The sequence below is a fragment of the Balaenoptera borealis genome (assembly GCF_965194805.1).
Source record: "Balaenoptera borealis genome assembly, chromosome: 12".
Classification (NCBI taxonomy): Eukaryota; Metazoa; Chordata; class Mammalia; order Artiodactyla; family Balaenopteridae; genus Balaenoptera; species Balaenoptera borealis.
In genome coordinates, this window is record NC_138869.1 from 44,807,276 (window position 1) to 44,832,000 (window position 24,725).

General features: G+C 42.2%; 1 protein-coding gene across 8 annotated transcripts in view; it reads right to left on the bottom strand.

Moving 5' to 3' along the window:
* Positions 1 to 24,725, bottom strand: part of KLHL18 (kelch like family member 18) — a 153,360-nt gene that overhangs the window by 17,452 nt on the left and 111,183 nt on the right. For all 8 annotated transcript variants that reach the window (XM_082347383.1, XM_082347382.1, XM_082347387.1 and 5 more), the window contains 2 exons: positions 6,033 to 6,163; positions 2,751 to 2,891 (listed from right to left, as the gene is read on the bottom strand). In XM_082347383.1, the coding sequence (XP_082203509.1) occupies positions 2,751 to 2,891; positions 6,033 to 6,163 (272 nt within the window). The remainder of the gene's footprint in view (positions 1 to 2,750; positions 2,892 to 6,032; positions 6,164 to 24,725) is intronic.

The following is a 24,725-nucleotide window of genomic DNA, read 5'->3' on the forward strand; positions in this document are numbered from 1 at the left end:
CCAGCCTAAACTTGCTCTGTCCATTGCTTTGGAAACCTAGGCCATTTCCAAAGGCCAAGGAAACATAAGCACTGAGCACTCCTGGGCAAGCAGCATGGCCAGGGAGAAATATGGGACTCAGGGTCAGAATGTCAGCTCAGTCATCTGTCAAGTAACGTTAGCCTTTCTCCTGGTTGAGACTGGTTAAAAGCACGTATGGCAGATCAGATACGAGGAGAGACCCTCCGTGGGCCTCTACAGCATGTGCTTCACTCATCCCTACTGCTCTGACATCAAGTCAAGAGGAGGGTTCAAATGCCATGGACAGGGAACTGGATAGAGTCCAAAGACGCGGGAAAGGATGATTCACTTTGCCGACTGGCACACGTTTCCCTCCTTTCCCTCCCAGGTTAGGATTCCTGCGCCTCACCTTTGGTTGTCTTTGACCGGCTTGGAATAATTGAGCACAAAACACACTTTCCACTGAAGTGGGCTTTCACATCTAAGAGGGTAGGATGTGGGGAGCCTGTCTGTAAGCCAACTGGTGGGGAAAAAGGAGGGAGAGCTGCCATGCAGGAGAGGGGAGCATTCAGGAGAAGGAGGAAGACAAGAGGGACAATAACCCAAAGGGCAGACAGAGACCCATATCTGTCAACAGCCACTTCACAACCTCCTTCCTTGCTGACACAGCTTGACCATGATAAGATGTAATGCTTTATCGGAGGTAGGAAGCAGTGACTTGAATTAAATAAGTTATTGGCTTGGTTCATTGATGCATCTGATGTTCTGATCCAGTTCTGAGAGAAGAATTTTGGAAAATACACACCTCCAATCTTCACCTAAAAACAAGGAGGTCCATTCATCTGAAGGCTGGAAAAGGAGCCACAGAAAAAAATCAACCCCAACCTCATGGGAAAAAAAAAAAAATTAGCAGCCTGAATCTCTAACAGGCAAAGTGGCCTCAGGAACTACTGCTCTAAGAACTCTGACGGCTTTGCAGCTTTTCTGTGCTCAGTCATGCCCTGTCCTTTTCACTACCGCTCAGGATGGTTTCCCTCAAGTCTTTAGTAATCAGACCTTGAAACTGAAGGGCCCACATGCTTGTCTTCAAGAACACACAGGAAGGGGGCAGCTGGGAGACTCCACCACACTCTGCAGCCAGGCTCAGGGAGAACCACCCCCAGGAACATAGGCAGTGATGGTAGCTATTGAAAAGAAAACAGAAAGGCCAATCCTCTGGGGCCTGTGGCAGAGAATAAAAATAGGAATAAGGTTTGAGTTTAGGCTTCAGAAGGGGGCTCCCAGTGCTGAACAGAAAAATGTCAAGGACAGACTCAAAACATCAGGCTTCGTGCTTAAAGTACCTTTTCCTAATACGTCACTGGTGCATGTAAAAACTGCACTGGTCTAAAAATCACTTTTCTAAGCATCTTTTACATGACACTACTTTATAATAGAGCCTGGATCCAGTCTTGACAGTGAGGAACTCAAAAGCCCCTAGGTGGAGCTGTTGTCCCCTTGTGAGAATGGCCAACTTCACCCTTTCCACAGGGCCTTACTTAGTCATTCTCCAAATTCTGTGGGAATACAGAGATGAACCAAGTCCAGTCTGTGTCCTTAAGCTCACAAATGAGTAGGACAGACAGTGTGCCCTACAGCCCATCACACGCAGCTCTCTAGCCTGACCCAGAAGGCATCCTAGGGCAGGTCAAGCCAGGCTCTGGGGCTGCACTCACTACGTGGTCTCCAGCTGCAAAACCCGAACAGGACCACCTACCTCCCAATGAAACCAGCACAGAGTGCCCCTGCGTGTTAGCATCATTACCACGGTCGTTAAGACCATCTGCACACACAGCAGTGCTCACTGATGCCCGTGAGCACCGCACAAGCAGGATGTGGACCGCAGGAAGGGTCCACAGAGCTGCTAAGTGAGTTGGGCTGGTGGAACAGAAATGGAGGAGGGAGAGGTCGGCTCTAAGAGGGGATGAGGTTCAGGAGGCCAGGTCTGAGCCAGAGGAATGCTGGTCTTCAGGCCAGGGGCCTTGTGATCAGAGGAGTTCAGGTGGAGCCAGGCCTTGCAGAGACCACAGACAGAGGGGCACTGTTCTGGTTTCTCTCTGCCTGTGTGTAGCCCAGCACTAACCCTCACCCCCAAGCCTCTAGTGGTTAAAGGCGGCTTTTATCTTGTGACTAAGAGCTCTGCCTCTTGAGGGGGAGGAAGAGCCTTCTTATCTGCTCAGTACTCAAAAGGTCATGGCCAAGTGCTGGACATCCGTAGGGGTATAATCCATGGTCCTTACTCTAAAGGAGCATATAATGATTGCTCCCAGGGGACTGAAGGGGACAGAGAATTCCAGGAGGTGAAATTTGGGTGGGCTCTTGCAGAGCAGAAGGAAAAAGGAAGGCCAAGAAATTCAAGGAGGGGGAAGGATCTAAACAAAGAGGAAGACAGCTGTGAACAGTTAGGGAGCACTGAATATATCTGGCGGTGGCTGGTTAGATTGGAGAGAGAGGACCAAAAGAGGTACATGTCAGACCAAGGGAGAGTGCAGACAAGGCTCCATAAATCATGTTCCTGAGAGGTTCACCCCAAAGAACTGGGTACTGCTTGATACTGATTTCAAGAAAGGTCATTTCCGCAGAGTTATCTTCCCAGCTCACTCCCTTCGTGAGACTCTCCATGCCCCCAAAGACTCAGCAAACTGGCAGGGGACCCCAGAAATGAAATGGTCTGCTCCCCAACACGGGCCAGGCCCATCACATCACCTCACCGTTCTCGGAGGAATGTGCAGCAGGCGTCTTTGATGCTCTGCAGCTGCAGGAAACTCGCCCCCATCAGCAACGACTGGACGTTTTGCTGGTCAATGGCAAGGTGGCCGTTGTAGGCAAAGTTGATCAGAGCTTCCAGGGCGCTAGAGGAAAGAGGAAAGATGCTCTTCAGAGATGGTGCTCAGCCCACAGGATACTCAAGCCCTAAGTAAGCTGACATTGTTACCTGAGGAACGGATGGGCCCCGCTCTCAAATACATTTAGCCCATGCCCTTTGAGAATCTACCTGAATGGAATAATTACTTCACCATAGCTATCATTCTACTTCTTAGGTTGTCTTTACTGCCCAAATGATTTTATTATAGAAGGTTCTGAAAAGACAAAGCAGTGACCCAGAATCTCACTACTGAGTCAACTGTAGTCATTTTTCTAGATTAATTTTCATTTCCTATTTGCCTGCATGCTTAAGTTGTATGGATATAATCATGTAATACTTATGAAGTCCTTTCCCATGTTTCTACACTGACTTCATGTTCAACTTTTTTTTTTTTCCTTTGGCCATGCTACGCGGTTTGTGGGATCTCAGTTCCCCCCGACCGGGGATTGAACGTGGGCCATGGCAGTGGGAACGCTGAGTCCTAACCACTAGATCGCCAGGGGAACTCCCCACGTTTGACATTTTCAATGGCTTCTATACAGTAATCCAACATGTAAATGTGCTATAATTTATTTCCTTTATTGGTAAGCATAATAGCTATTATAAGTAACATTTTTGGATTATTTCTTTGGGATAAGTTTCCAGCCTGAGGTTTCCAACATTTTTTTCTGCCTTCCAATTCACACCAAGAATGAAATCCAAGTTCTGTCTATAGGGCTGTATGTGGTCTGGCCCCTTTCCATCTCTCTGACCTCATCACCTTCCACTCTTTCCCCCTCACTCTATTCCAATATGCTGAACACACTCTCACTTCAGGGCTTTTGCACTGGCTACTCCCTCTGTTTGAAGGGCTCCTCCCCCAGATGTCTTGCTCCCTCACTTCAACTAAGGTCTTGGCTCAAATATCACCTCATCACAGAGGGCTTTCCTGATCACCCTGAAATAGCACAGACCCTCACCATCATTCGCTAGCCTTTACTCTGCTTTACTTTTCTCACATCACTTTTACTTCCCAGCCGTATCATGTATGTATTTGTCTACTGCCAGATCGCCACTACTAGAAAGTTGGAATAGTAAGAGGTGCTTTCTGTTTCCTCTGCTATACCTCAGTACCTACAGCAGCACAGATCACAGGTGCTCAGTCTATCTGTTAAATGAAGCACTTGGACGGTGCATGGTGATTAGCATGGCTCTGTCAGACACAGACCTCAGAGATGAGAGTGTACAACTGCCCTTGGATATAGACACACTTCTATGTCTTTCATTACAAGTAGCTGGCCTGACATTGCACCCTTGCAGTGGGTATACAGATCCTCTCCATGTACTGGAGCAAATCACCTTCAATCATCCAGAAGGTACCATACAGTTTCCTAGCTCCTTTCCTTCAAGTTTTCACCACGGGGAGATTAAGACGTTAGGCAACAAATGACAGCTTACTGGCTAACATTTTGGAGTCACTGGTTTATTTATTGTCTCTCTCCCAACAAGAATCATCTTGCGTGTCCTGTTTGCTGCTGCATGCCCAGACCCCAGAACAATGCCAGGTACATAGTAGGTGCACAGTGGACCCTTGGATGTAGTCTAGGTTATAAACACACAGCCTCAGTTCACAGACTTGCAGTGAAATCTTTTAAGTCATATAAATATGCCTTTTTCCTTTCAAGGCCCAAAAAGGCATAATGTGGAATGTGTTTATATAAAGTCTTCATACAGAAGTCAGGAAAGTATTTCTGTAAAGAGGGTCTAGATGTAAGATAACTTTAAGTAAGTGCATAAATGATGCAATTTCAGGGTTTATAGTACTGCCTCCTGACCCTAAAATTCATCTAGGGCAGAATTTCCCAACCTCAGCACTACTGACATTTGGGGCCAATGATTCCGTTATGGAGGGCTTTCTGGGACACTGAAAGACGTTTAGATGGGATAAACTCTGGGCTTGACCTCCTTGGACTTCAGTTTTCTTCTTTTTTTAGTTCTACTTATTTATTTTTTTCGCTGCATTGGGTCTTCATTGCTGCGCGTAGGCTTTTTCTAGTTGCAGCGAGCGGGGGCTACTCTTCGTTGCAATGAGCGGGCTTCTCATTGCGGTGGTTTCTCTTGTTGTGGAGCATGGGCCCTAGAGCACACGGGTTTCACTAGTTGTGGCACGCGGGCTCAGCAGTTGTGGCTCGTGGGCTCTAGAGCGCAGGCTCAGTAGTTGTGGTGCACGGGGTTAGTTGCTCCGGGGCATGTGGGATCTTCCCGGACCAGGGCTCAAACTCGTGTCCCCTGCATTGGCAGGCGGATTCTTAACCACTGCTCCACCAGGGCAGTCCCGGGCTTCAGTTTTCTCACCCATCAAATAACCGTGATTTCTGCTACCTTCTCGACCTGCGTCGTCCCATTAACAGCCAGTAGACACACGTGGCTATTTAAAACTAAATTTATTATTATGTATCATTTATTTATTTATTTATTTTTTGGCCACACTGTGCGGCTTGCAGGATCTTAGTTCTCCGACCAGGGATTGAACCCAGGCCCTCGGCAGTGAAAGCATGGAGTCCTAACCACTGGACTGCCAGGGAATTCCCCTAAAATTAAATTTAAATGAATTAAAATTAAATAATATTTAAAATTCAGTCCCTCAGTCCCACTAGTCACATTTCAAGTGCTCAACAGCTACCTGTGTTAGTGGCTACCAATTTGGAGAGGACAAACAGAACATCTCCATCGAGGGAGAAAGCTGGACAACAGTGGACAACACTGTTCTGGACTGATGGGAAGGGTAATGAATGAAGACACTTATTTGAAAGACTAGTCTGCCAGCTAAAAAGGCTAGCACAGAAAAGTGAAGAGAATAATATACCACCAACTTTGTGCCCAGTCCTAGTTTTAAAAACGTATCTTGGACTCTAGTTCCTATGAGACGTGTTACTCTCATTGAGTAAAAACACATCAAAACTCTCCTTATTTTAACCCTGTCTCAGGCCACTGGCTGAGGTTCTAGCTTGTTTACTGGTCACCTACTATGTGTGTGGAGCTGTGCTAGATACTGGGTCCTGCTGGAAGGCCCTCAAAGGGCACCAAACACAAGGCTGAAACTGCACCTAGAAAGCAGGTTGTGAAACCTGATGGAGGAATTTAGTACCTTGGGTCCATTCCTTGCATTACAATCTCATCCTGCTTGCACTCCATCATGTCATTTGTAAACATAGCGTGGAAATACGGGATTGAGGCTGCTAAGACGATCCGGTGAGCACTGAATTTGTGGTCCCCAATCTGTGGGCAAAGTAAAATACAAAGACAGATATTGAGGAATGCAAATACAAAAACCCACCCTGCCCCTTCCACAGCTCAACTCTCTGCCCACTGGAGTGGTACTGAAGGCATCCCAGTACATGACAGCTGAGGCTTTTCATGGAGACCCTGAAGTATTTTAAACTCAACATATGCGGTTATAGTAGGAGAATGTAGACAACACATTTTCATAAGGTATTAAAATAGTTAAAAGTCTTTATTTATATGGCAATCTTCACTGCACCCCTCCAAACTCCCCCCACCAACTCAAAGACCTGATTTCTCGAACACTTTATCCTGATTCCAGTTTTATTAGATGGCAGATGGAAGAGACAAACTGGCCAAGAACGCTGAAGCACCTAACAGTAGGCTCCTCCAGAAGAGTAAACAGACAGTGACAGGAAGAGATGAGGAGAAACAAGACCAAGCTTGAATAGGGGGTGCATGTGGGGATCAAGGACAGAGGCGGCATTGTGGGCACAGATGTTAGGGGGTCCCTGGGCACCAACCAGCCTGTGGTAGACCACAAGGAGCCCAGAGTTCTCTAAGGAACATGACCCTGGTGGCAGCAGCTGGAAGGACTGGGGCTGTGGACTGGCCAGTGCTCTGCATGGCCCGCAGGGCTCATGTGGACAGAGGCAGACTCTCTCTCTAACTTGTACCAAATGCTCAGGAACACATCCTTAGCCTGGGGAGTTCCGTAAAGTGCTTTCCAACTATCTGCCAAAAGGATACTCCCTTTAACTTTGCCATTTATAGCTCCAAGACACATAAACATTTCCACTTCAGAATTTTCTACTCTTCAGAAAGAGCAAACAGTCTTTTTTTTTTTCTTCCCCTTCACCTAAGTTCCACATTAGTGAAATGCCAGAGCCATCTCACTATCTGATGCTCATCTCTTTGTGTCATATTTATTCAAGGATTCTAGCTCAGGTTCTGTCACTATGTCCTCTTTCTCACTGAACTTTAGGTTTATTATCTGTAAACTGTCCTTCAAGATGAAGCACACAACCATCCAAATACCAAAGGATCCTTACTAGATTCAGATTCTAGGAGTTCCTCGTATAATCCATGTGTTGTTCTACTACCAGTGTTGGGGACATTACATGGCTGCATGCTTTGAGGGTTTTTCATAATTAAAAAAAAAAATCACAGTAATAAATGCAAATATTTCTTAAAGTTGTTCTACAAGGCTTATAATGAAAACCAGAAGTTTCTGGTTCCCTGATTTCTGCTCCCGGGGCAGCCACTTTCTTCTGGTATTTATCTCTATCTTTCTAAGTAATATGCCTCTAATATTATTTCTTGAATTTTCACTTTTAGTTATTACTTGTGGTAGTCAGCTTCCAAATAGCTCCCAATTCATCCCTGCCCTCTGGTATTCATGTTGTGCAGGCCCCTCCCACAATGTCTCAGGGTTGGTCTGTGTGACTGATGCAACGCAGCAGAAGTGATGACGGTATGTCACTTTAAGGCTAGGTCATAAAACACACTGCAAATTCCTCTAATTGCCTCTCCTGGATCACATGCTCTCAGGGAAGCCAGATAACAACATATCCTGAGGAGAGGCCCAGATGACTGCAGCCCAAGGTGACACCTGGACTGTAACCTCATGAGAGCTTCTCAAATCCTGACCCACAGAAACTGTGAGATAATAAATATCTGTTATTTTAAGTCACTAAGTTTTGGGGTAATTTGTTATGTGGCAAAATATAACCATTATGTTATGTATTTAATTCTTATGATGGAAGATTAGGATTTTGCTCTGACATGCTCTCTTCACATACTACTCCATACTACTTCACATACTATCTCCATTTTCCCATAGAATTATGCCAAATTTTGGTCAAATTAACATTAAGAATTGCATTATTAGATCTATGTGAATACTATTTGTAGCCAAGCCAGCATGTATACTATGATTACATTTCTTTGTTGGTATAATTTCTGTTTTCCCTGAAGATAATAATAAAGTGTAAAACTCCCTTTAATATGTTCCATCAGGTACCCTATCAGTTTGTTCTTGTGACATCCATACTGGAACTCTGTCTTTCTGGGAATTCCTTTCCCCTTGCCTATACTGGAACCCCTGTTTCCTGGATCCCATTTAGTCCTCTTCTTTATTATTCCCTTGTTCTGGTGAAAAGTGTCTTCTAGCAGATCTTCCTAAGAAAGGGTGTACTATAAACTGTTTTTAACTCACAGCACTTCTTTCACCATATTTGTGGGCTTTGTTCTCACACCAACCAATTCTCCAACTTTCCAGACACCAATTGGTATCCTACAATTTAATTCAAATCTGACACTAACTACCTAGAGTAGGTTATAGGACTCAGGTTAAGGACTCAGTCCCACCAGACTGCCCCTGCTTCAGATGCTAACTGGGCCACTCATACTTCTGACCCATCAGCTATAAGGTCAGGGTCGGGGGGGTCCCCAAAACCTCCTCTTCAGGTTTGATAATTTGCTAGAATGGGATTTTTCTGTAGGCATGACTGATTAACTCATTGGTGATTAACTCAATCTCCAGCCCCTCTCCCCTCCCCAGAGGCAGAGAGGTGGTGCTGAAAGTTCCAACCCTCTGATCACATGGTTGGTTCTTCTGGCAACCAGCCCCCAACCTGAAGCTATCTAGGGGGCCCACAAAGAGTTACCTCATTAGCGTAAACTTAGCTGACTTCTCTTCTTACCCCTATCACTCAGAAAATTCCAAGGGTTTTAGAAGCTCTTGTGTCAGGAACTGAGAACAAAGGGCAAATATTACAACAAAAGATGCTCTTACTACCCCTACTACTCAGGAAGTTATAATGATTTTAAGAGCTCTGTGCCAGGAACCAGGGACAAAGACCAAAAACATATTTCTTATTATATCACAATATCAGAGGGCATATGCACAAAATGTCTGAAAATGTCTTTATTATCCTTAAACTTGGGTGATAGTTTAGCTGGCTATAAAATTCTAAGTTGAGAATTTTTTTTTTCTGTCAGAATTTTTGGTTTTTTTGCCATGCCATGTGGCTTGTGGGATCTTAGTTCCCCAACCAGGAATCAAACCCATGCCCTTGGCAGTGAAAGCAAAGAGTCCTAACCACTGGACCACCAGGGAGTTCACCTCTGTCAGAATTTGGAAGGTATTGTTCCATTGTCTTCTAGTTTGTGGCTTTTGAGCAAGCTAATGCCATTTTGAATACTAACGTTATATGACTATTCTCTCTAGAGGCTTTTGGGACTTTCTCTTTATCCTCAGAGATCTGCAATTTCACAGGGCTATAACCTGGAGTTGGTTTTCTTTCATTCACTGTGCTGTATCAACCTATAGATATGATTTTAGTACTGAAAACATCTTTTCATACCATTTCTTTGATAATTTCCTCCTCTCTACTGTTTATTTCTTCTCAAATTTCCATTAGTCAGGTGTTAGACCTCTTGGAATGATCCTCTATAATTTATTTTATCTGTTCTCCCCAATTTTCCATCTCTTTCATTTGGTCTATCTTCTGGGAATCGTCTTTAACTTTACCTTTCAATATTTCTGTGTTGTATTTTTCATACTTGCTATCATATTTTTAATTCCCTTTTTTGGGGGGGGCATGACATGTGGCATGCGGGATCCTAGTTTCCCGACCAGGGATCAAACCCGTGCCCCCAACATTGGGAGCGCAGAGTCTCACCACTGGACTGCCAGGGAAGTCATCATATTTTTAATTTCTAAGAGGTCTTGTTTTCTGGAGGTTCTTTTTTTTTTTTTTTTTTTAAAGAATCTAGTTCATCTTTTATGCATGCAATATTTTCTCTAATCTCTCTCAAGATATTATAGTTAAAATCTTTCCTTCTTCTCCTCCCTGATTTTACTGTTTCCTGAGTTCTTTTCACCTCCATTTGATTTGGACTCTTTTTTTTTTCCCCCCCCCTAAGGAACCATTTAGAGTTTCAGAACAGTACTTTTTATTTTATTATTTTTTGGCCACACGGCATGTGGGATCCCAGTTCCCCAAACAGGGATGGAACCCGCACCCTCTGCATTGGAAGTGCAGAGTCTTAACCACTGGACCGCCAGGGAAGTCCCCTGGACTCTGTCTTTTATGTTCTTTAAATGTCTCATGACACTTGGCTATCTGCTCATACTTTTAGAAGCTGTTTGAAAGCTCTGTGTATGGGAGCTAAGCTTGCCAACTTGTGGGCTTCACATTAGGGTGATCAGGCAGGAAGAATCTGCCATTTTATTGAGGATCCCCAAAAGTAGACAGTATCGTTAAGACTTTTTCTCTGGGATTAAATTTATCAGAGAAGGATCTTTCTGTCTCTTGCATGAGAGCACCTGCCTGCAGATATTCTGAAAACTGTGAGAAAGGGGAATGGTCCTATTAATCACTATACAGAACTTTGTCTTAAAGCCCCTATTTTCAGTTTTGCTCCATATTCCATCTCATCTTCTGTGCTTGGTGCGCCTCTGGTTCAATATCTAAGACTAAAATATCTGTCTCCTGAGAGAGTAGAGGAGGGGCTGTAGGCACCTAACTGCTTTTCACACAGACTTTCAACTAATCTTCCTGTTTTCAATATTTGGTTTCTCCAATTCTGGAGCTATTCCAGGGTTCTGCATTACAAATCCTCTTTCTTGTTAGTTCCCCCCAACCCCTCCCTGCCAGAGCAGGCACTTTCAGTTCCTCTGGCCCACTAAGTTCATCACACTTGCTTCCTGGCTTCAACATTCCGTTGACCTCTCATTTGCTGATCTCTTTTCCCTCTTACTATCATTTTAATGGGATTACAGGAGGAAATGAGGGCAAAATGTGCATTCAGTTTGCTGTGTTACACTGCTATGCATTTATTTTCCATCTACAAAGTAAACAGAAGACAAAAGAACAAGCTGTATGTGCACGAACTAGGTGACCTGATTTCCCAAAAAAGCTCAGCTAAAGAGAAGACAGGCCTATCTTGGGATATGCTAGGCAGATTACATCTGAATTCTGTGTTCAGTTAAGGGGAACAACTAATTTGTCTTTATCTAGAAGAGGGAGACCAAGATGGGAAAGGGTCTGGAAGCTACATCTTACGAGGAATGGCTAAAGGATAGATAATTTAGGGATGACTATAGCTGTCCTCAAAGACTAGAAGGGCTATCACATGGATGAGGGCAGATCTGGAAGTTACAAGGAGGCAGATTTTAGTTTATCACAAAGAATAACAGCTTATTACCTAAGAACATTTAGGGAAGTCCTTCACTGATTCTAAAACTATTAAGGGACCTTCCAATTCTACAATCCTAGGAAATACACTTTTGTGAAAAGCTTAAAAAAAACCCAAATACTCTCACTGTACTCTTAGTTAAAAAAAAAAAAAAAGACATGATCATTTATGAAGTTCCTTTTGCTAAGTACCCATTACACATATTTTCTCATTTTAGTCCTCACAGCAACCCTCTGCATTAAGTAGCCACTGTGAATTCCATTTTATAGATGAGGAAACCAAGATTTAGAATTAACTTGCCCCAGTTAAGTAGCTATTATGTGAAAGAAAATCACACTTGAGTTGTTTACTGGTGGAGTTTGAGAGGGACCCAGTAAATAACACACCCCTCCCAGCTCAAGTTCTCAGCCAACTGGGAAATATTTAGAATTAAAAAATAAACTAACACACATAATAAAAGTACACAGAATTAAATACACACAGGTGAATAAAAGTAAAACTGGGCAAATCTGAATAAGAGTAGCTGATTGTGTCAATGTCAATATTCTGCTTGTGATGCTGTACTGTAATTTTGCAAGATATTACCACTGAGGGAAACTGGGCAAAGGGTACACGGGAATCTCACTGTTAATATTTCTTAACTGCATGTGAATCTACAGTTATCTCAAAATAAAAAGTTCACTATGGGCTTCCTTGGTGGCGCAGTGGTTGAAAATCTGCCTGCCAATGCAGGGGACGCGGGTTCGAGCCCTGGTCTGGGAGGATCCCACGTGCCGCGGAGCAGCTGGGCCCGTGAGCCACAATTGCTGAGCCTGCACGTCTGGAGCCTGTGCTCTGCAACAAGAGAGGCCGCGATAGTGAGAGGCCCGCGCACCGCGATGAAGAGTGGCGCCCGCTTGCCACAACTAGAGAAAGCCCTCGCACAGAGGCGAAGACCCAACACAGCCATAAATAAATAAACAAATAAATAAAAATTAAAAAACAAACAAACAAAAAAACAAGTTCCATTAAAAAAAAAGTTCACTAAAAAAAAAAAGGGACAAAACAAATGGGAAATCCAGATGTTATTTTATTACTGACAAATCTAATATTGTAAACTACAGCTTATACAGGAGGACAGTGTGTTCCCTATTTTAACATCTTGAATTACACAGGCCCATGCAAAGGCTACTTTCTCCACTTATCTTCAATTACACACTGTTACTGCAAATCTCCTCCCTAAGGTGGCAAAGAAATGTGAACTGTTGCTACAGAATTTAGGAAAAAATAATCAATAAGCAACATATAATTGATTGGTCAGAAAAGTTAAGGCTATTTGGCATATATCTCTACCTTTAATCACATTTTGCTATACCTACCTTTAAATAAACAATATTATAAATATTAATAAAACAATATTTATTATAATCATAAAGTATTAGCAATGCAATTGAATCAGACAGTAAATTAAATGAATTTAATTAAATGTTAGTGAATTAAATGGAATCACATACTAAAGTATTGGGAAGAGCCAGGTTCAAAGTCCAAGATAGGAGGGAAGGAAAGAAATGAATCTATGGTGTCATGAAACACTCTGAACTGAAAGAGCTAAACTCATGAACACACATGTGGAAGTTACCCAGGTGGGATCAAGATATTAGGTACACAACACACCTCTAGTGCCCGTGCTCACAGGACCACTTACTAAGTGTGTATCAGCGCCAGCCACTTAACCACTGTGGGATGATTTGCAATGACCAGCATCTGTGGAGCAAATTAGGGGCAATCACAAGACTTCCTAGGTATATACAATACCGCCAAATTTGCTTCTAAGAAAAAAAATCAATTCAAACTGGAAAGCCCAAACCACTTCCACTAAAACTGCAGCAAAGACTGAGCATTCTTGCCACTTGGCTTCTACAAAGAGTGGACACAGAGCCTTTTCCTGAGCAGTGGTGGTCCACCAGACAGGTGGTGTGGCATCAACATTGGAGTTAGAAGGCCCTCACCAGTTATGTTACCTCAGACACGTCCCCTCCAAGTTTGGCTTCCCAACTAATAAAGTGAGACCATTCCTATTCATCTGACTTCTCAAGTGTATTTGAGAAGATCTAATTTAAGAATGGTTGATATGAACATCATTTGACCAAATGACCAGGGTCACTCCAAATTCCTGAAGCTCCAATGGGAAAAAAGTATTGTCCTGTGCAGACCAAGCTGATGTTGCTGTCAATCCTGGGTCTTGTTTGGAGGGATGGATCTGTGCTGATTTGTCCCAGCCTGGCCACCAATGGGAATAATTCAAGGGCACATTTGCAAACCTAACAGAGGTGCTCCATAATGGTGAACAGATAAATAAATGCCTGGATGGATGGGCTTTGGAGCAGAGTGCTATTTAGCTTGTTCTGAGAGAGGCCTCAGCATTGCAACTTTGGTCTCGTTAAATTAAGTTATACACAATACATGTGAAAACACCCAGCACAGCGTCAGGCACTTAACAGAGATTTAAGTTTTTTGTTGCACCCAGCTGAGAGCAACAGCCATGAAAGACCAAGATATAAATAACTGAAATCCTCTCAAGTTCCATCTGATTAATAGAACCCTGGTAGAGAGATTAAATCTCTGAGTTTTAGGGCCAGCTCTACTATAGATACAAGCAAGCTGCCTAATTTTACCATACCTCAGGTTTCCAGGTTGGAATATAGGATTATTGCTTATATGCGCACAGCAAGGAATATACTAGTTTAAAAAAACTTCTCAAAAGCACCAAAAATACTGGAAAAAATATCACAATCAACCACTCTATTAGGCATTATTAGAAAGTTCAGCATGGCATCAAAGGTCAAAATACTTGCCAGTCTCTACCTGTGCCCATGTCAGAGAAGACAGAGAGCACAAGCCATATGATACATACAAACTGCACCAATTTCAAGGCCAGCTGTTCCTTTTCTGTATGACCCAGGCAAATCTCTTCCCTTCATCCCTGCGCCTCAGTTTCTTCATCTGTAAATAAAGGGCTTTAACTGGATCAGGTTTCTCAAAAGGTAGTAGTTCTGTTAATAACAGTAGCCTAACACGAATTCAGTAAAGCTTTCTTTTTAATCATGATGGAATCTACATGCGTTTGAAAAATAACTGTACGCACACCTAAACGATATAATTTATCTGGCCCACAGATTGGTGCACATATAGATTTGAGGGCCCCCTGCAATAACTCTGCAGAATCCCTGTAGCACAGGAACCCCTGCACCAGAGGTTCTCGGAGGTCCCTTCTAGTTAGAAGTGTCTGAGACCTTGACTGAGCAAAAGGAACCAGAAATCCTGAGCACCTCATGTCCACCTAAGTTTTGAGCTGGTTTAAAACACACACACACACACACACACCTCTCTTCCCATTTTCTTCCTTGGAAAGACTGGGAAATCTTCCATTCCTGACCCTGCCCTGGTGGTATCTTTGGATCAACAGGGATAGTATAGCGTGACACCACAAATTCTGTTCCCTATCACAGGCAGGTGAGGCGCAAGATTCAACCAGTTGCTTTTTCAAGCAGGAAAAGCAGCAGGACAAAATCTGAGTTGGAAGTAATCTGAGACAGGTGTTCCCAAAGAGAGCAAAAGATACACCCAGAATTGATTTCTCTCTGATGGAAAACATTTTGATACTATTGCTCCTACCTTCAAGGAGCCCACAATGAACATAAATTAAACAATAAGTCAACAGTTAAGTGCCCTGCCTGTGCAGACAGAATGCCCTTGGGATCAGTGGGGTTTAAGACTAAGCGTTTAGGCAGTCACAAGAGATGCTGAAAGTGCATAAGTAGTAATCCATAATTTTACTAAGGCACACTTTTGAATCATAAAGGCTATGAATCTTGTGTGTAAGAATGAGTCTGTAAGAATGAGTAGGGATGGGTTAATCTCTAAAATTCCTTTGGGCTAGGAAGTCAATAATTACAAGTTCTTTAAGAGAGACAGTATATCATGGTAGATAAGAACATACTCTGGAACTAAATTACCTGGGTTCAAATCTAGGTTTTGCCGTTTACTAGCAGCGTAACTCTGGGCTAGTTACTTAGCTTCACTGTGCCTCAATTCACGAAATCTGCAAAAATGGGGTAAACAGTACCTCCCTCATGGGGTTATTGTGAAGATTAAATTAGCATTTAATGCATGGCATTTAAAACAGTGTGTAGCACATATTAAGTGCTAAATAAGTACTTATTAAATAAATAAAATGTCCTTAAATTGAGAACTTTATAGAAGTTATTTTTAAGACCTTTAGAGAAAGGGTCGACAAACCATGGTTATGGGCCAAAATCTGGCCTTCCTGCCTCTTGTTTTTTTGTGTGACCCATGAGCAAAGTGTAGTTTTTACATTTTTATATGGTTGAAAAAAATCAACCCTAATATTTCATGACATGTGAAAATTGTATAAAATCCAAATTTCAGTGTCCATATATAAAGTTTAATTGGAACACAGACATGCCCATACAATGGCAAAACTGAGTAGCTGTGATAGTGACCAACGGCCCGCAAAGCCAAAAGTATTTATTATCTGCTTCTTTATAGAAAAAGTTTGCTGACCTCTGCTCTAGAGTCACAGGGAAGAAATATTATGAAGAGGGATGTGAACACATTCTCTAGAAAGAAGAAGATGCTGATCACTTATCTAAGACGGGGTCCCCCTCCCATTCTCCACCCACGTCACACCTGATTTTCTGCTGGTATGCACAGACTCCCCTGCCAAACTAGTATGATCTGTCTGCACTTTGTGGAATCCAACACTGAGATAAAGTGTCTTATAAAATGCTTGCTCCTTTTCAAAAGGAAGTGAGCTAAGGCATTCACTCTGGAGTCATGAACAGCCTGTAACCACCAAATGCCTTTTTTTTTAAACTTCAGTTTCTTTTTTTTTTAATTATTATTTATTTTCTTTATTTTTTTGGCTGCATCGGGTCTTAGTTGCAACATGCGGGATCTTCGTTGAGACATGCAGGATCTTTTGTTGCGCCACGTGGTCTCTTTGTTGCGGCACGTGGGCTTCTCTCTAGTTGTGGCCTGCGGGTTTTCTCTCTCTCATTGAGGCGTGCGAGCTCAGTTGTGGTGCGCAGGCTGAGTTGTCCCAGGGCATGTGGGATCTTAGTTCCCCGACCCAGGGATCGAACCGAGTCCCCTGCATTGGAAGGCGGATTCTTTACCACTGGACCACCAGGGAAGTCCCTAAAACTTCAGTTTCTTAATCATAGTTATACAATTATTCTTTCTCCAACCCCCCACCCCCATGGAGTTTCAATGCTAATTAGCCTCAGCAAATAACGCAGCCTTGTCCATCAGATACATAGGAGGTGGACTGCGTCGAGATGCCTTGAAGCATCTGCCTTCCAACCTCAGGTATCAACCAATCCTCCATGTTATTCAGCGACCACCCAGCACAAAGCCAGCTCAGCCCACCTCTCCACAGCAACCAAAATCTTACATGTTAGACAAGTAAGGCTACTCCATGTTAGAGATGGGAAGCCTCAGTCTCAAGAATTGTACTTTTCTGTTCTTACCTACTCCAGTGGACTTCAAACTCTTTGAGGTAATAAGGGTCTTGTACATCCCCTAAACAGTTCAGTAAATATTTATTGAAATTAAAATACCAACTCTATCCCTAATAGCTGCCCAGAAAATCAACAATTCCCTGTGAAAATAAATTAACCCTGTAGACAAAAAGGCAGTTTCACTAAAAGTTATAGTCTAAATGGACTGCAGGTTCTTTCAGTTAAGTTTAGAAAAGGATATGGAAGACTGAGAAGGAGGCACTGTGATTTTTCTACTCATTTCCTTCAAAATTTTCTTACATATATAAGTAGGTACAGTAAATCTTCAAATAACCACAACACTTGAGGGCTAGTACAACAATCTATTATTATTATTTATTATCAACTAGATATCATATGATCTCTATATAGCTGTCTAGTATAAATATAGCTATTAACTATGTATTAATACTGCTATAATAATATATTAACCATGAATGATCTATAATAGTACGATGATGGTGATCTATTAACAGTTTTAGGTTACTTGAAGGTTAACAGAAAACACTTGTAGCTTCAATACATGCCACTAAAAACCTTCCAAACAAACATGACTAGCTATGGACTCCATCTCATGTCAGCTCTATTCAGTGTGCCTTACCTTCTTCTGGGAATGTCTTCTATCTTCATTCCCACCACACTATACAAAATATGACCTAAGCCCTACCAATTAGACCCTTCCTCAGGATTTTTCAAATAAGAAAGAAGGAAGAGGGACAATCCCTCCAGGTAACAAGGAGCTATCAGGTGCTCCATCCCCTTCCGTGTGTGATGAAGCAGTCTGCAGTGGGAGGAGGATGCTGACCACAGAGGGGACAAGTCTCCGCAGCATTTCAGTCCCCCAGGCCCATCATCAACCCTATCTTTTCTCCTGTTTGATTACATGAGCCAATAAATGATTGGTCTAGACTACTGAGGCTAGTTCTGCCATTAAGAGCCAGAGCTCTGAGCACTGTGGTCTGGAGAAAGCCCTGGGGAAATGCAGGAAAGGGGGACCTTCCTTCCTGATCTTAATAGATGGGCTCTAACTAAAGGTGGTTTCGGCTCTGATTGCACCCTGGTGGTGCCTCAAGGCCCCCACTCTGCTCAACAGTTAGGTCTTAAAGGACCCCATGTGTGAAAACACCAGGGTGACAGCATCCGCTACAGGCATCAAAGGCATAAAGCAAACACTGGTGTTTTATTGACTGGGAACACTGCGGGGAATGCAGAAATGGGCAACAGATATCTGTTGCATGGATGACTCATTTTTCGAATTCCTAGCAGTTTATATTCTGAGAAAAATATCATAACGTTGGATAGGGATAGCCAAACCCAGCATCTGAATCCCCATCAAAACTGGGGTATGTGACCTGCCTGAGTTCAGATGGACAGGAGCTAGGGCTACTTAGTGCCCTCCTCTGTAAGTGTGAACAGTAGATTCTGAAGAAATGTTACTCCTAGCTCACACTCCTCCTCCCCTTCCCCCTCCAAAATGAGACCCTGATCATTTTAATAGCCCTATAGCTAATAAGGAAATCGATTTTGTAATTTTAAAACCCCCGAAAAGAAGGTCTCCAGGCTCAGGTGGTTTCACTAGAGAATTCCACCAAACATTTAAAAAAGAACTAATACCAATTCTAAACAATCTCTTCCAGAAAATAGAAGAGGAGGGGACAACTCAAATTTATTTTATGAAGCCAGTATTAGCCTAATACCCAAACTAGACAAAGATCGTACAAAAAAAGAGAAAACTACAGACCAATATCCCTCATGAATATAGATGCAGAAACCCTTAACAAAATATTAGCAAATAAAATTCAGCAATATATGAAAAGAACTATATACTGTGACCGAGTAGGGTTTATTTCAGGGATCCAAGGCAGGTTCAATATTCAAAAATTAATCAGTATAACTGATGTGTATAAAATTGATGCCTAATAAGAACCTACAATATAAAAAAACAAAACAAAAAAAAAAACAAACAAAAAAAAATTAATCAGTATAACCCACCATAATAACAGGTTAAAAGAAAAAGAAGTCACATGATCCTCTCAATCAACGTAGAAAAAGCATATTACAAAATTCAACACCTATTCATGATAAACACTAGGAGTAGAGGGTAATTTCCTCAACTTGATAAAGAATGTCTACAAAAAAACTTTAGCTAACTTCATACTTACTGGTAAAAGACTGAATGCTCTCCCCTAAGATGAAGAAAAAGGCAAGGATGTCTACTCCTACCACTGCTATTTAACACAGTCCTGGAAGTTCCAGCCAGTGCAGTAAGGTAACAAAATGAAATAAAAGGAATACACATCAGATAATAAGAAATAATACTATTCCTATTTGCCAATGACATGACGGTTTCTGTCCAAAATCCAAAGCAATCTACCAACCCCCACCCCACACAGAAACACCAAACTCCACACAGAACTAACCTAGAACTAACGAGTGAGTTCAGCAAGGTCACAGTACCTAAGGCTACAGGACACAATATTGACACAGAAAGTCAACTGTATTTCCACATACTATCCATTAACGTGTGTAAACCAGAATGTGAAATATAATTATATAATTGTTCAAAAAATTAAATACTTTGGTGTAAATCCAACAAGCTGATTTAGAGGACTTACGTGCTACAAAATGCTGATGAAAGACATCAAAGATCTAAATAAATGGAGAGACATACTGTGTCCAAAGATTACAAGACTCAACGCAATAAAGATGTCAATTCTCCCCAAACTGGTGTACAGATTTAATGCAATTCCTATCAAAATTCCAGCAAGATTATTTTTATAGATATAAATATTATTCTCAAATTCATATGGAAAGGTAAAGGAACTAAAATAGCTAAAACAATTTTTAACAAAAATTAAGTGCAAATGGCCAATAAGCACATGAAAAGATGTTTAACATCATTAATCATCTGGGAAATACAAATCAAAACCACAATGAGACACCACTTCACACCACACTCGTGAGGATAGCTATTATCAAAAAAAAGAAAAAAAGAAAAAAAGAAAAACCAAACAGAAAATAACAAGTGTTGGTGAAGATGTGGCGATACTGGAACCCTTGTGCACTGCTGGTGAGATGCAAAATGGTGTAGCCACTGTGGAAAGCAGTTTGGTGGTTTCTCAAAAAGTTAAACATAGAATAACAATATGGCACAGCAATTCCACTCCTAGGTATGTATCCAAAAAAACTGAAAGCAGAGTCTCAAAGAGGTATTTGTACACCCATGTTCATAGCACCATTACTCACAGTAGCCAAAAGATGGAAACAACCCAAGTGCCCATCAATAGATGAACGGATAAACAAAACATGGTATATACATACAACAGATTATCATTCAGCCTTAAAGAGAATGAAATCAAGGAAAAAGCCACAGATTGGAAGAAAATATTTGTAAAACACATGTCTGATAAAGGATTGTTATTTAAAATATGCAAAAAATTCTTAAAATCCAACAACAAGAAAACAGCAGAATTTAAAAATGGGCAAAAGACTAACAGAAATGTCACCAAAGAAGATACACAGATGGCAAATAAGCATATTAAATAAGCCTATTAAGGTACTCCACACCACATCATCAGGGAAACGCAAATTAAAACAATGAGGTAAAAATACATCTACTGGAATGGCCAAAATCCAGAGCACTGACAACACCAAATGTTGGCAAGGATGTGGAGCAACAGAAACTCTCATTCATTGCTGGTGGGAATGTAAAATGGTACAGCCACTTTGGAAGACAGTTTGGCACCTTCTGACAAAACTCAACATATTCTTATCATATAATCCAGCAATCACACTCCCTGGGATTTTCCCCAAAGGAGTTAAAAATGTATGTCTGGGTTTCCCTGGTGGCGCAGTGGTTGAGAGTCTGCCTGCTAATGCAGGGGACACGGGTTCGAGCCCTGGTCTGGGAAGATCCCACATGCCGCGGAGCAACTGGGCCCGTGAGCCACAACTACTGAGCCTGCGCGTCTGGAGCCTGTGCTCCGCAACAAGAGAGGCCATGATAGTGAGAGGCCCGCGTACCGCGATGAAGAGTGGCCCCCGCTTGCCGCAGCTAGAGGAAGCCCTCGCACAGAAACGAAGACCCAACACAGCCAATAAATAAATAAATAAATAAATAAAATACAAGAATCTTAAAAAAAAAAAAAAAGTATGTCCACATAAAAATCTGCACATAAATGTTTATAGCAACTTTATTCATAACTGCTAAAACCTGGAATCAACCAAGATGTCCTTCAGTAGGTGAGTGGATAAATAAACTGTGGTACATCAGGTCAATGGAATATTTTTCAGCATTAAAAAGAAATGAGCTAGGACTTCCCTGGTGGCGCAGTGGTTGAGAATCCGCCTGACAATGCAGGGGACACAGGTTTGAGCCCTGGTCCGGGAAGATCCCACATGCCGCGGAGCAACTAAGCCCAGGCGCCACAACTACTGAGCCTGCGCTCTAGAGCCAGTGAGCCACAACTACTGAGCCCACGTGCCACAACTACTGAAGCCCACGCGCCTAGAGCCCGTGCTCTGCAACAAGAGAAGCCACTGCAATGAGAAGCCCACGCACCACAATGAAGAGCAGCCCCTGCTCACCGCAACTAGAGAAAGCCCGCGCGCAGCAACAAAGACCCAATGCAGCCAAAAATAAATAAATTAATTAAAAAAAAAAAAAAGAAATGAGCTATCAAGCCATGAAAAGACAGGGAGGAACCTTAAATGCATATTTAAGTGAAAGTAGCCAATCTTAAAAAGTTACATACTGTATGATTCCAACTACATGACATTCTGGAAAAGGCACAACTATGGTGATAGTACAAGGATCACTGGTTGCCAGGGGTTAGGGAAGGATTAATAGGTGGAGCACAGATGATATTCAGAGCAGATTTTTAGGGCACAGAATATGGTTTTTGATAAACGTATGACACATTTATCACAAAAGTGAGCCCTAATGTAAATTATGGACTTTGGGTGATAATGATGTCTCGATATAGGTTTATCAATTATAACAAATGTACCACTCCGGTGCAGGATACTGACAGTGGGGGAGGCTGTGTGTGCAGTGGGAATAGGGAGTGTATGGGAAATCTCTGTGTTCTGTTCATTTTTGCTGTGAACCTAAAGTTGCTCTAACAAAACAAAAGACTATTTTTTTAAAAAGGAATGATATTCTAATACATACTACAACATAGATGAACCCTGAAAACATTATACTAAGCCAAATAAACCAGGGACAAAAGGACAATATTTTATGATTCCAGTTGTATGAAGGGTCTAGAATAGGGAAAATCATAGGGAGAAAAAATAAAACAAAGGCTACCAGGGTCTGGGGTAAGGGGCATTGAGGCATTATTGCTTAATGTTTATAGAGTTCTTCTGCTTTGGGTGATGAACAAGTTTTTATAAATAGATAGCAGTGATGGCTATACAACATTGTAAATGCATTTAATGCCACTGAATTGTACAATTAAAAACAGTTACAATGGGGGAAAAAGGTAAAATAAAATAGTACGGTGGGAGGAGTAACTCTACCCATTTCACGATTTATTACACAGACGGCTAGAATAAGCAAAACTGTGCTGTACTGGTGCAGGAATAGGGACACTGACCAATGAAACAGAACAGAGAACCCAGAAGTAGCCCCACACAGGTACAGCCAACTGGTTTTCGACAAAGGTACACAAGCATTTGTGTAGCTTGAATGGAGGAAAGACAGTCTTTTCAGCAAATAGGACTGGAGCAATTGGACATCTTTAGGCAAAAAAAGGAACTTTGACATAAACCTCAGTTTGCACAAAAATTCACTGAAATCTGCCAGCAAGTGGGAAATAAAGGCAGGGTTTCTATGTCGCAACCTGGAAGAACTGTTTCTTCTTTGGGAAACCTCAGTTTTTGCTCTTAAGACCTTAGACTGATTGGATGAGGCCCATCACATTACAGAAGGTCATTTGCTTTACTCTAAGTCTACTATTTAAATGTTAATCACATCTAAAAAATATGTTCACAGCAACATCTAGACTGGTGCTTGATCAAACAACTGGGCACCAAAGCCTAGTCAAGCTGACACACAAAATTAACCATTGCACCCACATATGCTGGTAGGAATGTAAAATGGTACAGCTACTCTGGAAAGCAGTTTGGTGATTTCTTCTAAAACTGAAAATGAATTTACCATGTGGCACAGCAGTTGTAGTCTTGGGCATTTATCCCAGAGAAATGAATACCTACATTCATACAAAATCCTGTAAATGAATGTTCACAGCAACTTTATTTGTAATATGCCCAAACTGGAAAGAATCTAAATGTTCTTCAGTGGGTGAGTGGTTAAACAAAACATGGTGCATCCATACCATGGACTACTACTCAGAACTATAAAGGAAAAAACTATCGATACAACAACTTGGATGGCCCTCAAATGCATTACGCTGAGTGAAAAAAAGCCCATCTCAAAGGTCAAATACTCTATGTTTCCATTTATATAACACTCTTGAAATGAGAGATGGAGAACAAGTTAGTGGTTGCTAGCAATTAGAGATGGTGGGTGGGAGGGAGATAGGCCTGATGATAAAGGGGTAGCACAAGGGAGGTCTCTGTGGTCATGGAATAGCTCTACCTCGTGGAAATGGAGGTCACTGGTAACCTTGACAAGAGCAAATGGTGGTTGCCTGACAAAACGAACTTACCTACCCTACTAAAACACGAGTTCCACCAAGGGAGCAATCTTTCATGTTTCCTGGAATAGTCTAGCAATTAGCACTCAGTATATGTGGAATGAATGAAGCTTCTGAATGAATCAACTCGATTTAAAATTGAGTCTGGTCATGTCAGTCTCCGTTTTGTTGAGCTCCCTACTGCCTGAGTCAGATCCAAATTCTAAACTGGGGCCCATCTACCCTAACCAGTTTTATTCCCCACCATGCCTCTCTTCCAAGCCTCTGCCAATTCCCTTACATCGTTCTGTTCCCTCTGCTTGGATCCTTATCCCTTACTTTTCTGTCTGGTGAATTATTCCTCACCCTTGAAGATCCAGCTCAAACGCTCCCTCCTGAGGGGCTTCCCTGACTTCCAGGCAGTCGGCTCTCCCCTTCTTGTAGCACCTGGTACCAGCCTCTAGCACACAAGATACCACACTATGTTGTCCCTAATGAATGTCTCCCCATCAAGGCTGAATATTCTTCCCATGGAAAGGAAGGATTGTATCCTAGCACTTAGTGCCTCATTCTCGAGTCTTCTTAATGAATCCTAAAATGATTTCATCTAAAAGGTGGCTCTCAGTCCTTCATCTGAGATAAAAATAACAAAACTTCTATGAGTTTCACCTCTTCTTTTTAATCCTGGTCTTCTGGCTCAGGGCTGGTGGAAATGGTGGGAGGAAGGCACTGGCCCTTAACGAAAGAAAGCATAAGGAGTGTTACTCTCTAACCTTATCTGAAAATTTATTAGTTTAAGTAAAAGCCTCAAGAAAAAGATGATAAGGCTTGGGGCCAACTGGCGGAGGGCTTGCCTTCCAAGCTAACAGTGCATTCTCAACCCTGGAAGAAATAAGCCACTCCACAGTTGTCTAGTTCAGGTGCATGTCTAACAAGGTGGCATGTAATGAAATGGGGTGGGGGGGGTGTCACTTCATCTTGAATGCTGGATAGCTTGCCTGCCAGCCCAGAACACGGTCAGAGGGATGCTCATCCATCCTACTCTACGCAGAAATGTTTAGTCCTCACAAACCCATGGGGCTGGGAAACAGATGACAAGTACAATGAAACATACGGAATTGGTTTGATCTGGGGTTTTGATGGCATTTAAAG